The sequence below is a fragment of the Salminus brasiliensis genome, chromosome 9 (assembly GCF_030463535.1).
Source record: "Salminus brasiliensis chromosome 9, fSalBra1.hap2, whole genome shotgun sequence".
NCBI lineage: Eukaryota > Metazoa > Chordata > Actinopteri > Characiformes > Bryconidae > Salminus > Salminus brasiliensis.
The window spans coordinates 12,892,350-12,904,521 of NC_132886.1; the positions used below are offsets into that span (position 1 = coordinate 12,892,350).

At 40.3% G+C, this 12,172-nt stretch overlaps 1 protein-coding gene across 4 annotated transcripts in view; it reads left to right on the forward strand.

The window, feature by feature from the left end:
* LOC140562073 (actin-binding protein WASF3) overlaps positions 1 to 12,172 on the forward strand; it is a 45,380-nt gene that overhangs the window by 17,635 nt on the left and 15,573 nt on the right. For all 4 annotated transcript variants that reach the window (XM_072687449.1, XM_072687448.1, XM_072687451.1 and 1 more), the window contains 2 exons: positions 5,817 to 5,958; positions 6,709 to 6,843. In XM_072687449.1, coding sequence (XP_072543550.1) covers positions 5,826 to 5,958; positions 6,709 to 6,843 — 268 coding nt within the window. In that variant the 5' untranslated portion in view covers positions 5,817 to 5,825. The remainder of the gene's footprint in view (positions 1 to 5,816; positions 5,959 to 6,708; positions 6,844 to 12,172) is intronic.

Here is a 12,172-nt window from a genome sequence, read left to right on the forward strand (position 1 = left end):
AGAACCAGACGCTGATGTTTTACTGCAGCTTCTTTCAGTTGTTTTGAGAAATACGTGCTCGGTTAGGTTGTCCAGGCTAAATCCTTCCACTTTATTTCCCCTGAGAAAGTAGTTTGTTTGCAGGAAATGTGTTGGGTCATTGTCTAGCTGCACGATGAGGTTTCTGCTGTAGATTTGCTGCATTACCCGGCACACACAGTGTTTCTGTGGTCTCTCTGAATTCGTTCTGCAGCTACCATCATAAGTTCCTTCATCAGTAAAGATTAGTGAGCCCGTCCAAGAAGCAGCCATGCAAACCCGAGCTATGAGACTACCTCCACTGTTCTTGATAAATAAGCCTTTCTTTCTCTTACAAGGTATCTGAGCCTCTGACACATTGTTGTTCCAGATCCTTTGTGTCTCATCTCTGTATTTCAGTCTAGTATTCTGATTCTTGCTGCTGGTGAGTGGTTTGCATCTTGTGGGATGACTTCTTTTTTTCTGCTCTTCAAATCTTCTTCCCAGCCTGGCCTCAAGAGGAATTCATACGTATGTGACTAAAAGACCATTCCAGGATTCATACAATGTGTAGTAAATGTAGTTCGACCCACATATATAGAGTATATATGCACTCTAATCCTAAACTTGAACATGAAATTCTTACCGTTTCTGCAGGGGTTTCCGTCCGTTAATTTCCTTTTCTTAATAGAGAATGGATGGATGTAGCTGTGGCAACACTGTTTTCTCAGTTCTTCTTCAAGTACATGTCAGACAGGTTGTGTGTATTTGGAAAACAGCGCCAAATTTTGTATCCCCTACCTCTGTGTAGTTTTTCCCTTTTTGACATTTATATAAATGTACAGCTTTGTCTTTATTCTGCAACTAAAATTCTGTCGGTCCACTTACAGACATGCACAGCAAAACATGGTTTGGATTCCTAGCCCTTTTGTTTGTTTATGCACCTGCACATTTATGCAAATTAAATTCTACTATGTACGCATGCACTAAATTAAAATAGAAGTATTTTAATAATAATATCAATAATAATACCAATAATGTCAACTTGCCTTTGCTGCCTACAACAAATCTGGTAGTTTTTAAAGATTGTCAGAACGTCATGATGATGAGATCAATAGAAATGCTCCAGAAAAAAAACCCTTTTTAATCTTTTTACTTTTTACTGAAGTTGTTTTTCTTCTCCTTCAAAAAGTTGCTATTTTGCATTTATTTGTGTGTTTGTTTGTTTGTTTATTAGGGACAGTGCTCACTAATCAGCATTTTCATACATTCTACATCAATGTAAATGTGCCAGAATGAGCTAATAAGCTAATTTTCATCTGTAGTCCCTAGGTAGGTTATTACAGATTCATGGCTTAACATAATTGCCATGTCCATATTCAGTATCTTGCTGAACCAGCAAAGAAATGGAAGGCGTTTAATGATGTATACGCACTCAAAAGTGTGTGAGCTCTTGGGAACTTTACATAACCGGCACTTCAGAATGAGGTGCTGATGAATGAACAAGTATTACCTTTCATTTATTATTCTTGTTTATTAATGAATTAATTTAATTGTTTATTTTCTGAATTGTTGTTTTGTTGTCCCTTATTTTTAGAGATTTTAATGCAAGACCAATTTCTGCTACAAAGTATTCTTTTAAAGGCCCATACCCTATATTTTTCTTCAATATAATTTTTCTTAAAAGCGACATTATGTGAGAATAGGTATTTCTCGCTACTGGGCTCCCCCTACAGTCATTTTTTTATTGTTTTGAGCTGAAACACTCCTTATAACTTCAGTGTGAATTTGGATACTTAGTTGTATTGGAATTTTTTATTTGGTACCATGAAAGTATTGGACTTTCTATTTTACTATTCTGCCCTAGTCGTGACCCAATTGTGTAATCAGTTCAGAGGTTTCATCTCCTGAGTAATCTCAGTGTTCCCTCGCCCTTCAGGCTGAAGGAGCACAGTGTGATCAGAGCTGAGGATTGCCCTAAACAGTGAGGGTTTGTTCAAGGGGACCTAGTTCTGTCACAGCAGCTTTACTGAGCATCCCCATGTCTGAAGATGAATGATTATTCCGCACATTAACTCTTCTGACACACATGGCTGGTAGAACTTGTCGTTTTGAATTTGGTGCGTTGAATCTCACATTTGGGTCAATTTTCACAATGTTAACATTCTTTTTTGGGGGGGTAAAATAATGTCCGAGCTGCATACATACTGTGTGAAGTTGCTGAGAAGATCAGGCTCACGTTTAGTGCTTTACCTGCAGTCTGTCTAAGTGTATTTGGGATCAGCATGCTTGCATGTCTAATGAGCCACTGCTGGATAGACGATGTGGATTGGTGATGCCAGTCTTTACAGTAATGCTCCATTCAGTCTTTTGAGTGTGTTTTGTCAATAGTGTCAGTCACAGAACAGAACACGAGTAAAATACAAAGGGAGTGAACAACAAAATTGTAATGTAAAGCTGCATTAGCGTTTCTAGTATCCAGTTTTTACACACTGACGTACAGTAATACCAGAGGCGGGGAGTAGCGCAAGTTGCGACAATGTTTGTATTTTTCATAGTTTCCAAACAATCTCATCCTGCGTTATTTTAAAACCAAAATAATGATCAAATATTAAGTTCAGTTTGCTTACAGGGTGACAGCCTTAGTTTTTTATTAATCATTAAATATCTGTTTAACCGTCAGTCTGACAATAACTGCAAATGTTAAACAGCTCTGAATCGGACGAAGGTGAGAGAGAAGCTGGGAAGCATTGGTAGCAGTAGTTAACAAGACCACAGAACAAATTCAAGTCTGGCTGACAGAACATCAACTTATAAACGCTCAGATTAAATTAAGCGACTGGTCCTGGAAGGACAGAAAGGCTGAAAGGCTTTTTTCCCCCCTGGTGCTGGTTCTGTAACCTACTCTCCCTGCTAGGTCGGCTATAGATCCACTGAGTAATTAGATCAGTATAGCTGCTGTTGACCAATTGCTGAGGTACAGACACAAGTGTTGATGATAAAAACTCGTATCTGAGAGTGCGAAGTTGAGTGACTGGTGTTAGGAGTAACAGAAAGGCGAAATTAGGCCGGTTCTGTCATGTTTGGACTTGTAGCTGGCTGTCCAGGCCTAGATAAATTAGCTAGCAGGCTTAACACCACAGCACAGTGTTCCTGGGGCTCAAATCACACATGTTTAGAGGATAAAGTCTCATATCTGAGAGCACAAAGTCTCAGAAGTGTTTTTCACTGTTTTCAGGCACATTGAATAGACTGGCTCATTCAGGTCTGGTTGCTTTCCCTTTTAATCGAACTTGGTGCGTTGCTCTACATGGAGCTGAGGGAAAACAGGATCCCTGTATTTAAGTACTTAAGTACTGTATTTAAGCCTAATCAGTAAACCCAAATCAGGTACACCTAACAGCATTGTAAACATTTGCTCATCCTGTGAAGTGCTGTCAAACTCCAGTGCAGGAGGTGGGTAGCATTGTGCGTTTTCCTCGCTCTGGTGCACCTCACTGAGCTCATAAGTTAATCATAAATGAATCAGGTGTGTTACAGTCAGCTGCGATGATCTGCCACAAGGCATTGCTTGTTTGAGTCTGCTAATGGCTTTTTGAGGGTTTTGTCAGGTGCACTGTGACTTAGGGGTGCGAATCTGTCATTGTCTGGCGACGTCTATTCTATTCTATTGAACTATTTTTCTATTCAAATGGTCCATAAATGTTGAGATTGATGAGATGAAAAGACAACATTTATTTTAAATAATACTTTTAGGTTCCTTACTGTATCAAATATTTTTGCATCATTTTATTACCAAAAATAGGATTGTGCATAAAACTGTGTGACTTAAATTACCAGTATTAGCCTAGTTTTTCTTAAATAAAAAAATCCATCAATGAACAAAATTTAAAATATATTAATACAAAAGTAAACGTAGACTTCAGTCTACCATAGTGCATTAACCTCTTACCTGGAAAAAAAATACATATATTTTGTAACGCTTTAAAACATAACCTCTTTTTAACCATATTGCATATTTACATAACATACTTTGGGTCCAGTGTATAAACTATAAACTTAAACCCCTGGCCTTTGGGGAATTAGCTGGAAGTTTGTTGCATTGCTCCAGAGTTCGCTGGTCTGCTGCTTTTGGCTGCTTTTTAAACTTCTTTTAGTTTAGGGTGATGTGGCACCAAATGGGCCCTGCGCATTTGTCGTATTTGTAAAGTACCTCAACTTGTAGGCCTTCTACTGTGGCGGCCAAGTGGATATATAATGCGATATTCATTGGTTAGGTTCTTTTTTTTATATATATACGTCATCTTTTTTGTCTGTGGTCAAAATAACTTGTTTTATTTTGCCATTAGTAAATAATTCTTATTACTCTTTTTTAGTAAATAAAAACATAAAATGGTTTTAAAATAGATATTCTAAAAATCATGTTCAGTGGTCAGTGAGGCTTACAGGCCATAAATATCTAACAGAAGAACTTGTAATGTTCTGAGCCATGCTGCTAGTGCTGGTTAATTGGCAGTACCTAATTGGGAAAAAAAGGTGAAAACAAACAAACAATTGTATTAAAAAAACTTGCAGTGTTCTCCAGTTGATTAAAGATCCATCACAACGTTGGGTGATAATTTGCCATAACATGAAATAAACGCAACAGAGGAGGGTTAAGCAACTTCTTAAATATATTTATCAGTTTTCTTCATTCACATTGTGTTCAAAGTATCATAAGAAAATCAAATTATGATGTGAATCTAATCAGATAATGATCTGACACACCCCTGACACCTATGGATATTTTGTCCATGTCAGCGTCTTTACATTCTGTATTATTTTATTGCTTCGGTATTTTTTTATTATTAAATGGACCAGCCGCCTCTGCAATAGCTGCACCTCTTGGACAGTGTGTGTGTATGCGTGTGTTCATATCTGTCCTGTGTATGTGTGCAGCTGTGGCAGTAGCTCATTAGATCTCTGTTCTGTGTTGTCTGCTATAGTGTGAAACAGCTTGAGATGTGAATTGGCCCCAAGGGTAATCTCAGACAAACACACACACACACACACATACGCACACATACCAACCAGGCTCATCAGCAGAGCAGCTCAGTGAGCTCAGCAGAGCAGAGATGCTAGCTTTTAATGTGAAGCTCTTTGTGCTGCCATTATCCCCCATCAGAAGATCAGAAGGTCCGGGCCGCGGAGCTCCCTCTGTGTTCAGAGTGGATGTGTGGTTAAATCCGGCAGGCTTTTTTACACAGCGCCGTCTTTTGCCCGCTGTTCTGCATGTGCTGGCAACACCCTGTTTATCTTGTTATGGGACAGCAGTGGCTGAATTTCCATTTATTACCTCAGCACATTATTAAACCACCATCTGTTGTGTCTCTGATTTCTCATCTCTTGAAAGGAGTGTATACACGGGAAATGTGTTGATCTGGTCCAGAGAGTCCTATTCTATTGGCAGTACCTTTCTACAGGGACTAGACAAGCTATGTGTGTGTGTGTGTGTGTGTGTGTGTGTATGTGCATGTGTGCAATCCATGGAGGCCCTAACTCATAACTTACATGACTTCAGGGATCTGCTACTTAAAAGCTCTTGGTTTCAGAGACCACAGGACATCTTCAGTGGCTGAAGGGTGACCTACTCGGTAATAGGCAGGTGGTGCTAATGCTGTGGCTGATCGATGTCAGTCTAATCAGTATCTAATTAGCATTTTGCTGCATTTGAAAAGCGACAGAAATCAATGCTGTACATCCCTGTGTTGATAATCTAGGTGAAATTAGTCACAGTTTCTATGTCTCTCTCACTCTCTCTCACTCTTCTGTCTCTCCAGTAATCAGCCATGCCGCTGGTCAAGAGGAGTATTGAGCCAAGGCACCTGTGCAGGGGCGCTCTGCCTGATGGAGTCACCAGTGAGCTCGAGTGCGTCACCAACAGCACCCTGGCCGCCATCATCAAACAGCTCGGCAGCCTCAGTGAGTCTGTGCTTCCATCCACGCCTCCTTTCAGCCTGTTTCACTCACAAAACCAGCACTGGATTATTATTAGAGATATTGTATAAGCAATATGCCATTCACACATACAGCTCCTACATGGTGATTTTCCCAGGATACACAAATTCGTTCTTGCTATTAAAGTCCCAGTAAACAGGGCGAGACATCTTCAGCATGAGCGGCTAACACCTCCTTAGTTTCTAAAGCCTATATGGCATATTGTACAAACCCATGACTTTAGTTTCCTCTCTGAAAACTTTGCTGGGTACATTTGTGTCACGTCTCCATAGACAAATCGGCATAAAAAGGGGCTTAGAAGTCACAGTATTTCCCAGTAATCTGTTGGCTTCTGCTCATGCATAAGCCATCCCAGTAATTACCCGGTATTGTACTGGGTCTCCTGCTGATTGATTGGTTCGCTTTTTTCAGAATTCCCTCTTCCAGTTTAAATACCAGGCATGTGTGAAAGGCATGTTTGACCATGTTCCACCCTTCTCTTTGTCCATCCACCCACATTTTGAGGACTTGTCTGTTTGTACTAGTGCTGTGAAAGCCATTACTTGCAGCCTTGGTTTTTACTTTCGACTCTTTCTAACATCACTGCTGTTTTCACATCATCCCTTCATAAGTGATTTTTTGCTTATTTGAGTTGGTTAAGAAGGTCTGGGATGGTGACAATGGATAAGTCGTCCCTCCTCTGCTCCTTCTCTGATTACTGATGTCTCTTTGCAGGTCGTCATGCGGAGGACATCTTTGGGGAGCTGTTTAAAGAAGCTAACAGCTTCTACCTGAGGATGAACCACCTGCAGGAGCGTGTGGACTTGCTGGCCGTCAAAGTGACCCAGCTGGACTCCACTGTGGAGGAGGGTAGGTGCTGCTCTTACTGATCCTGAGCGATCAGCGTTCATCTGATGGTCTTAAGGCTTCATGAAGAAGTTTGTGTTCTTAGACTGTTTGAGCCAGAAGAGAGAGGGAGATGGAGAGTGTTCTCCTTTGAGCACTGTCCTCTATTAAACCTCCTTTGAGACTATAGTTAGCAACGCGACCTAGCTTTTTTACAGAGGAAGAGATGGAGGAAGAATGTCTCATAGACTGAAATAACTTTCCTCCTCACACTTGCACTCCCTCGCTCTTTCTCTTTTCTCTAGCTCTAATGTTATGGCTGTGTATGATGTCCTTTTTCGAGGCAGAACTGTGGGTTTATCCTGTTATCCTCGTTCAGTTCACTTCATTAATGATGTGAATAGGTGTTCAAAAACGCCTGGTGGCATTTCAGTGTTTTACCAGGGGAGGGATCATGGCTCTGCATCACTGATGAGTGCTCTGTCTTACAGCTATTAATATTTATAATTCTTTATGATGGTTCTTGGGCTTGATTTCTTGACTGGGCCAGAACACCACACTTTACGCACTTTAGTTATTAGGCAAAAGTCCTAACATTGCATTTTCACACGTGTAGCATAGAGAAAGACTACATAATACCTCTGGGTGAAAGGTGCCAAATGCCTTAAATGGAAGTGTAATCTGATATTAATGATTCCATTAGCTTGTCAAAACAACCAGAAAGTCCAGATTCACAATTTTTCTAGATGCTAATGCTTCAAATCGCTGAATGCAATCAAGTCCTCAAAGCAAGTCTCCAAAATCTAGTAAATAAATAAATAAATAAATAAATAAAAGTTAATTATCCTGCTGCTGTACTGAGCAACTGTTTTTTTGTTTTTGTTTTTTTTAACTACCTTTGATTTTGGAAGAAACAATGTAGATCAGGTGTCCCAATACTTTTGTCCATATAGTGTATGTAAAGAGGATTTTATTATGATGTTAATTTAAGTTTTATAGAAATAAAAACATTACATTTCTTGTCTCCGTTTGCAAAGCAAATGTAAAGCGAATGTAAATATAATTCCTCACATAAATGACTACATAATTAGTATTGGAATTATAACATAATTAAAGAAATACTCAAAGTGTAAAAAAAGCAATACATCAATACAATCTCAGTACATCACTTGGTGGGACTGTTGTGGTATGCTGCCATTGCTGCTAGTGATGGCAGAATTGAAAGGTATAGACTGTCTGGTTTGCTGTCGCCTGTTTACAATTGCAGTAGCACTGAAGGGTGTGTGGGTTGGGGGGTGTATCCTCTGGGGGAACTCCCTGGCTTTAATTACATCTTAAGGATTATTATTCAGTAATTACCTGGAAAACAATTCAAAGTAGTTATCCTCATTATTGTCATGCTGTGTTTTATTCATGATGGCAGACAGTAGGCTGCAAACCAGATATTCCATGTTATTCAGTGGAGCAGCAGTGGGAAATTCTGCCACAGTCAGCGGCAACAACTGCTCACTGCCGTGGTCAGCGGAATGCCCCGTCAGAAGTTTCATTTTTCCAGCTTTGGCTGTTGACCGCAGTGGTGGAATGAACTGGATATTGGGTGGGTTTATATTTCTTCTCACAAGGACCGTAGAAGTCCAGCCAGAGGCAGCTGTTAACTACAAAACCCACACTTAAACAAAAACTCACAATTTGATAGCTACTGTCACTTTCATGCAGAAACCTTGTATTTCCATTTCAGTTGTTTTTTTTCATTTGTAAAAATGTATTTTTAATCTGCCAGTGGTTGTTTACATTGTGTCAGAGTTTCATTATGAATGGACCAATAGAAATGCTCCACATTTGACTTCCATTGAAAGCTAAGAAGGTTTTTTTTCTTCTCCTATAAAGTTGCCATTTTGGAGATACAAGGTTTTTGCATGACCCTGACGATTAGCATGCTTTTAAAATGCAGTCTGGGTATAATAGTGACAAACACCATCACTCCATACACAGGCAGCCCCACTACAGCTATTCCAGTAAAACCATGTCAGTGGCCATCAGTAGTATACTGCTATAAGAGCACAGAAATCCAAACAGAGCATTAAGCTACAGGAGTTAGGGATTCAAGTCTGGAACTACCAGCAGTGCTGAGGAGGTCCGATCAGTGGGTGCTCTAATTTTTTTGTTGTTGTTGCTTTTGACTATTTTAAGGTAAATTGATTGGAGCCCGTTTCAAGATGGAGAGTCAAATGGTATCTTGGCCTGTTTCCCCTCACAGTTTAAAGCAAATCACACCACTGATCTCAGCAAAGCCTCTCTGATCTTAGTGCATGTGTTTGATGTTCCTCAGTAAAGAGATGTTTATCAGACTAAAGCGTTCCTGACTTGATTGTTCTGAACAAAGTAGCTTAAAGCTTTAACATTCAGTTTTAAAAGCTTTCTTTTAACTGACAAAATAATCCAAATCAGTTGCTATAGAAGAAGTGTCAGCACTAACCCCCCACCCCCTCATCGACGCAAGAGAGAAATACTGATGTGTCCATTTAACCTGGCATTCGGTCTGTATTGGACTGGCCTGTGGCAGAAAGAGACACTTCCCCACCCATGCTCTTTAATGCCTACACTGATAAAGGCCCATGGGGAATCCATTACGTGTGTGTGTGTGTGTGTGTGACCTGACCTGAGGATGACCTGATCTTCATGTGTGCTGCTGCAGTTTACAGTACGGAGGGCCTCTGACAAATGGCAGAGCGGGGGAGAGAGGAACAAAAGAATCAAACACAGAAAGACAGTCCCTGAATATTGATAAACCAGATGTGTGTGTGTGTGTGTCTGTTCATGATTTGGTATGAACATGAGGAAAATGGGGGGGTCCATTCTCTGTACACTCTTACTACGGTGGCTCTAGAACATCCCACAGAGTTAGAGGTTTTCGAGGTGCGTGAACCCTTTGCACGGTACCCTGTTGACATGCCCTTTTGGACATCAGTCAAATGGCTTTCTTTGCCCATGATGATAATTTTGCACTCTACTACAACTGACTGGTTTACAAGCGCAGCAAACCCGGTCACATGGCATAATATTCTGGGTGGTCATAATATTCTGATATGCCTGTGACAGTGCATGAAGGGTGGGAGCAGGCTTCGTGAGATGCTATAGAGCTGCCGTGGCCGTGGCACATTGAATGCCCCCCAACATCATAACAGTGGAGCCCCAAAGATCATTGATACCAGAGGGGAACGACAATGAACAAAGTTAACCTCTATAATAAACACCTTCTTTCAGCATAGGGTGGATGTTATGCTAATATATATAAATATATAATAGTTTTAGTCCAGACTGTCCTTTAATTGGGAGTCTCTATTAAGAATGCTGTGTTGTTTGGAGATCCCAAGAAAAGCAACCTAAGGAGATTGCAAGTTCGAACCCCAGCAATACTGCAGCCGTCCGTGCAAGCATAGTTGGCTTTCCTCTCTGTGGGTAGCTTCCTCTCCCCCATCACTCTGATCTAACAGTAAGTGGCAGTTAGTGTTCACCTCCAACCGTGGTCAACTGTCCAGTAATGTTGTTAGCCATACTTTGAAAGCACATGCAAAAGAAGGTGCAAGCCTTCACAATTTTATTGGGATAGTTCAACACAGGGATGCTCCCAAAACCAGCAGCCCTCCCCCTGCCTTAATATCTGCTATGATTACTAATTTATAGCCAGCCATCAGGTTTCTGCTGGCCTTTCATTTCTTACTGACCCACAGCCGCAAGGGCAAAGAGAGACTGAGGGATGGAAAGTCCCGGAAAGTACACTCTTAAAAATAAAAAGTGCTACAAAGGGTTATTTGAGTGATGCCATAGAAGAATCCCCTTTGTTTCCATAAAGAACCATGTCTGTAATAGAGATGTGTGAGTGTGAAGAGCCTTCACATAATGTAACCTAATTCTTTCTGGAAGCAAAAGTGGTTCTCCTATGGCATCATACCTCCAAAAACGATTGGTAGCACCTTTATTTTGAAGGGTGTATGCTGCTAGTATTGAATGGTAAAGGTCCTGGTGTTCTTTAGTGATGTATGTCCCCCTCTGACATTGTGGTGGAGTGGGAGGATCTTACTGAATACCAATCAGCTGAGCGCTGTATGGGCTTGTCCGTGTTTAAATCGATATATCTCCACCTTGATTGGCCGATGTAGGAGAGAGATGCTGGTACTGACCCTCATTCTCTGGACTCTTTGTTATGAATGTAAATGTCAGCACATTGCTGGGAGCCTCATATAGTCAGCCTTTTAACTGCAGCGTAAAGGCATAGTTCAGCACAAAGACAATGGGCCTCATTCATCAATATCTTTCTCAGAATTTTCTTCAATGTGTTCTTCTTCTAACAAAAGGTCTACGTCAGATTCATGATGTGCTCATAAACCACAGAATTGTTTGCAGTTATGCTCGCATAATGATGGATCCCACATTTTTCATCAATTAAACAAATCACAAATAAAGAAATATTGGTCAAGGTATGGTCAGAAGAAGAAGAACGGTTGGTGAATGAGGTCTGTTGCTTTATTCCACTAAACTTCACATATAATTCAGTGGCCAAGACCTGTCTGGTGACTGGACAACATTAGCCTTACCAAACCAGATACCAGACATGACTACAACATTACGAGAACATTGCAGATTAGATTAAATTAAATTCTGTAAATAGTAGAATACACTATAAGTGGTTCTTAGTAGTTGGACAAACATATGGTTACAGTTGAAGCTATAACCAATGACTAGCTAACAGACTAGTCAGTTTGACTCTATTTTGATGCTGGTTGGTGAGGTCTATAATAAATGAGCTTGATAGTTTGTGCTATTTCTACATATAGACGTATAGAAAGCTTTCTTGCCCCCTTACACACTGACAGTTCTCCATAATGGATGGTTATTAGTACTCGAATGGCTTTAAGTTCTTCACAACGACCATGTTATTTACAAGAACTACAAGTACAGAAAGGAACCAAATAAATAAAAATGCTCTTATGATGTCAGAAAGGCACATTATGTGGATATTACAAATTATGTAATTGTATTGTAGTGTTAATTGACAAAATAACATAATATTACATAGTATTGTGACACCTGCTCATTGAGTGTTTCTTCCAAAATCCAGTGTTTTGAAGTCTATCCTGCATTGCTATGAGGATTTGATTACATTTAGGTCAATGTTGAATGATCACCATCCCACCTCACCCCCAACTCATCTCAAAAGTATTGGATGAAGACACCATCATTCCAGAGAACACAGTACCCCTGCTCCACTGCTCAGTGCTGGGAGGCTTTACACCCCTCTAGCCCACACCTGGCATTACGCATGGTGGCAATAGGTTCATGTTTATCTGATATA